We start from the raw sequence: 5,000 nt of genomic DNA, 5'->3' as shown, positions 1-5,000 counted from the left end.
TACAGGTTGGTATCTACCAATCTTGCATGGAATAGGTTGGGTGATTTAATTTAGTATTCTTGCAATGTAATTTTGGTGTGCTGTTTTTAATTCAAACTTGCTAACTATGCAACTGACAAAAAGTAGTAAGATTGAGAATAAATTAATAAAAGTAGACAAATATAACATGGGCGGAGAGCTGTGGTAAACTTAGGGGTAGACATCCCATTGAAGATGTCTGTGCCTGTAAGGACATGATTAACTCCTTGGAGACAGTGATAGCTATAGCCATCATGACGTAATAGCCTATGACGTGTAAACACTCCATGACTTGCAGATGATGGGCTAGCTTAGGCCTAGCCACAAAATCAAGACTATTGCATATTATTGCATCACTAACAAATCTGGCGCCATCACCTTTGCGTTAAGCTCCAAAAAGTTCCATGCAAACAACAGACACACAATAAAGGTGAGAATAATCATCATCATTTTAATTCTTTAAGGAACTTTAGGACTTTGCAAGGAACATTTTTTTTGCTTGACTATGCCTTCACTGGACTAGGGGTTTCCCTTGGTACAACTCTATATACCATTCTGAGGACTCTTTCTCCCACTTACAAAACACTAATTCAACATTTCAATAAGTTTCACTGGTTTGAAAAATCCAAGTTTGCTGGACTATTGAGGCTTAATCTGTACTACAACATTATTTCCTAGACCTAGGAGTACAATTCTATTTTCCTGCCAGAGTTTTATACACTTACACTCTTATTCTCTAAGTATCAAATAAAAAGTTAAGTAACAATAGAGTATACACTTAATATCTCAGAAATATTTCAGGAAAAAGACAGAAAAAACATTACACGTGATGACAATCAGATGACAATTTTTTTTTTTTTTTTTTTTTTTTTTTGCCATTGTTATTATGATAAATGAATAGGTGACTTTAGAATTTAATCTACACCAAGTATGTGAATTGAGTATCAAACCTACTTACACCAGGATTTCTCTGTGCCATACTGGTCCATGGGCCAGGCTTCACCTGGTCAGCCATTCAAGTGCATAAATAGAAGCATGAGAAAAATGCATCTACCCACTCTCAATGCTCTCTGCTGCTGCATATGTGATTTATAGAAAATGCGGCAGAAAGAGAGACGAGAGCAGGCTTGACCACGGATGGCATGGATACTAACCATGTGGGCTTAGTAACCATGATGAGATCACATACAACCCAGTGTGAGCGAGTTAAAGACCCAGAGCTCTTGAACATGTACCTTTTACAAAAGGCCAATCACTCACCACAAAATATCGGCAGTTTGTGTGACTGCTTGAAATACCAGTATTATACAAATGAAAAAAGAATCCTCAAAAAGAAAGTACAAGATTAATCAAAGTTTAGTTCTGCCAGACAACATAAAAAACTGCTTCGCTTTAAATCTATCACTGCCAAGTCTAATGATTTGGATATAAAAAACATATATACACACACACACATACATATATATATATATATATATATATATATATATATATATATATATATATATATATATATATATATATATATATATATATATATATATATTCTGCTGCTAACTTCATACATTTATGACAGTACCCTACACATCATACATATCTTATCAAAATGTATGAAAAGCTTATGGATCTGTTGTTTAACGAGTGATAATGTATCCAAGACCACAAGAAAAACACTTGCATCAATATGAAACCCACATGCACATCATACACATGGAACAACATATATATGATCTGCTTAACATTTTCATACTGAATTTATATCATATAGACAGAAGTCTTTTGCAAATATCATGATAGTGCAGACTTGCTGGATATGTAATTTTAGAAAAACAACAACAAAAACAACTGCAACCAAAGTCAGAAACTCTGGCAAGTGATAAAAATCTTCATATGTGATATATTCGTTTTTTAAAAGCGCAGTACAATACTGATAAGTTAATCAAACCAACCATTCAGTAACCTCAGAAAAAAAAATCTATACAAAACCTTTAACTAAAAAATAGATTATCGGAAAATCATCTTTCATGAGCTGTATCTTAAATCACTCCATATGACTTAACCACGTGTATAATTTATTTGCGAATCTTTCTCCAGCACTGGTAACCATTCCATGATGAAGATATATCATGCTTGTCCTTTGTTAAGTCTTATCTAAAGATTTTTCTCCTATTTTTATAATAAAGTGGAAACAAAGGCTGATAATTTGATGCTGGTCTTTCTAGACATTTTAGCTTCTACAATCATCCAATAAAACTAAATATATATCTGAGGTCATAGGCATATATCTTATTTACCTAAGGCTATTACAAGAGGATATGCATGAGTGATAACATAAAGTAAATGAAAGTAAAATAATAATAATAATAATAATAATAATAATAATAATAATAATAATAATAATAATAATAATAATAATAATAACGAAAATAATAATAATGATAAAGACTAGCAAAGCTGAAGCTACTAATTATCAGGACTTTGCAAGGTCACTGATTTTGCACTTATAAAAATTCTAGCAAAACAATAAACAATAAAAATAATAATATCATTAATGATAATAGCAATAATTGCAATAAAAATAACAATAATAATAATAATCAAAACAACACAAATGCAATACAGGAAATGAGAAATACAATTCCTTTTCTTTTTCTTTCTCTCCTTGTAGCTGTGGTCATTACGAATATAATTACTGTGAGCTTGAGTGACAATTACCAGCCTAACCCTGTCTCGGGAATCCCTCATATCGTCCAGTTCTAAGGCCTCACTGTCTGACATGACACATCTTGATCCGTCAGCGCACAGCATCACCAGACGGCACTTGACCATGTGCACCATCCCCACCCAGGAGTCCAGTGCCACTGCAATATCTGTTGTGAATTCCTAAGACACAAAAGAAATTATTTGGTTTATGTTTTTGTGAGAATAAAATAAAGATAGAGAGGATATGCAAGGGAAACAGTATCTTAAAGATTCCTCCTAAATAATTCAATTATAATCAAAAGTGTCTTCAATACTAACCAACAGAGCAGACTTGCATGAGATTAAAATCAACATAATACTTGTATGTATCACAGTTGTACCGATTCTTTCAGTTAAAGGATTTCATAAAATGAATCTTAATGGGAGCTAAAATTAAGACTTCGTTACTTACCTCCAGAGGCGTAAGGTCATTGCTGTCAACATTCAATATCACAAGTTTTGTGCCAACGATCTGTACACTGGAGGTCACGTGAACCTGGCGACAGTACCCTCGCTGCGTGTCTTTTCCTCTTATCAGGCGCCTTACAACATCACCTGGCATGAGAGATCTGTCTGCCAGCCCAACCTGAGAAGGAAGAATATAAAGATAAATAATTAATAAATAACAAATATGTACAAAAGATAACAAAGACATCATGTTCTCCCTTTGGTTATGGAATCTGAACTGCCAATCTAGTAGGATAAGGGATCTCTCTGTGGTATCCTAAACTTTTTATCCCTTGGTATCTAGAAGACCATATACAGTCACTAGAGCCTAGAACAAGAGAATTGGGTTTTTGTCTCTTATTCTACTGTCTTTCATACTTGCAGGTATTCTTGCATATGCTTGTCAAAAACACATTTCCTAATAAACTAATATATATACTTGTGTCAAAGCAAGTTTTCTAATAACATGAATACAAAGAATAGAAATCCAGCGTTTCAAGTTCTCGAAATTAAGAGTTAAGAATCAAGATGCACTATAAGTGTCTACAAGACACTCAAATAAGAAGTGTCAAAAATGAAGACTGCAGATCTTTTTTCTTTGTTTAAAATTAATAGCGTTTTAAATTACAGCTGATTCTGACACTCCCAATACTAATTGAAGATCATAAAAGAGTTTGTAACTTGCAGACAACATCAAATTCAAAGCTTGAATCAACTGGCTACCTAATCAATATAGATTGATAGATAGATAAATAGATAGATAGATAGACAGGTAGATAGATAGATAGACAGGTAAACAGATATATAGACAGGTAGACAGATAACCAGACACAGATTAAGAAAGAGAGAGACAGAGAGACCAACAGACAGATAGACAAATATATACATATATAGAGATATATGCATAAATAACCAGACAGGGAAAATGATAGATTGACTGATTGATTGATTGATTGATTGATTGATAGATAGATAAAAAGACAGAGAAATAAAAAGACACACAGATGACAAAATGACAGACAGATAGAGAGATACATGCATACAGAAACAGACAGAAAAAACAAAAATATACAAGAGATAGATAGACAGACAAACAGACTGAGAGACAGATATATGTAGCTAAAGAGCTTTCAAAACAAGACTATTTACTTTTAATTATACAGGCTGCATTCTATCTAATCTGTGATAAAAGATATACGATCTTAAGTTCAGTTAAACAGTGGCACAGAGTCAAGCAATTGCCAAAGTTTCTATGCTTTTATGCTTCTGCAAAAGAAAAAAGACTTTCTCATGCATATTCCAGTAAGACTGAGATTGGCCTGTTTCCTTATTTGATGCTAAGTTGCCAGGGAGGTCAGCTGCACGCTGTAATTTACCAGAATATGCATAGGTAGATGTTTTTTTCAGTCATTGTTGGAGCCACAACTGGTGCAGTGGACATACCCATTAGCAGTATGTAAATTGTGGACACAGAAATGGCTTTTACCAAGTATCTAACCATTTACAACATCATTACTACATCATCGTTATTGCATTGTTGTTGTCATTATCATTATTATCACTATCATTATTACCATTATGTTTATTAACGCATATATGCGTACATACCTATATAGCCTAGCCTATACATAAATACATACATTCTCATATACATATATACATATATATATATATATATGTGAATGAGTGAGTGAGTGAGTGAGTGAGTGAGTAGGTGAGTGAGTGAGTGAGTGAGTGAGTGAGTGAGTGAGTGAGTGAGTGAGTGAGTGAGTGAGTGAGAGAAAGAGAGAGAA

General features: G+C 33.4%; 1 protein-coding gene across 8 annotated transcripts in view; it reads right to left on the bottom strand.

Annotated features, from left to right (window-relative positions):
- Positions 1 to 5,000, bottom strand: part of LOC113802802 ((E3-independent) E2 ubiquitin-conjugating enzyme UBE2O) — a 30,221-nt gene that overhangs the window by 24,336 nt on the left and 885 nt on the right. For 5 of the 8 annotated variants that reach the window (XM_070121751.1, XM_070121756.1, XM_070121753.1 and 2 more), the window contains exons 2-3: positions 3,173 to 3,346; positions 2,734 to 2,901 (exon numbers count right to left, since the gene is read on the bottom strand). In XM_070121751.1, the coding sequence (XP_069977852.1) occupies positions 2,734 to 2,901; positions 3,173 to 3,346 (342 nt within the window). The remainder of the gene's footprint in view (positions 1 to 2,733; positions 2,902 to 3,172; positions 3,347 to 5,000) is intronic. The other 3 variants (XM_070121754.1, XM_070121759.1, XM_070121755.1) reach the window with 1 other exon arrangement.

Source organism: Penaeus vannamei, chromosome 5 (genome assembly GCF_042767895.1).
Source record: "Penaeus vannamei isolate JL-2024 chromosome 5, ASM4276789v1, whole genome shotgun sequence".
NCBI classification, from domain to species: domain Eukaryota; kingdom Metazoa; phylum Arthropoda; class Malacostraca; order Decapoda; family Penaeidae; genus Penaeus; species Penaeus vannamei.
This window is presented reverse-complemented; position numbering and strand designations above follow the sequence as displayed.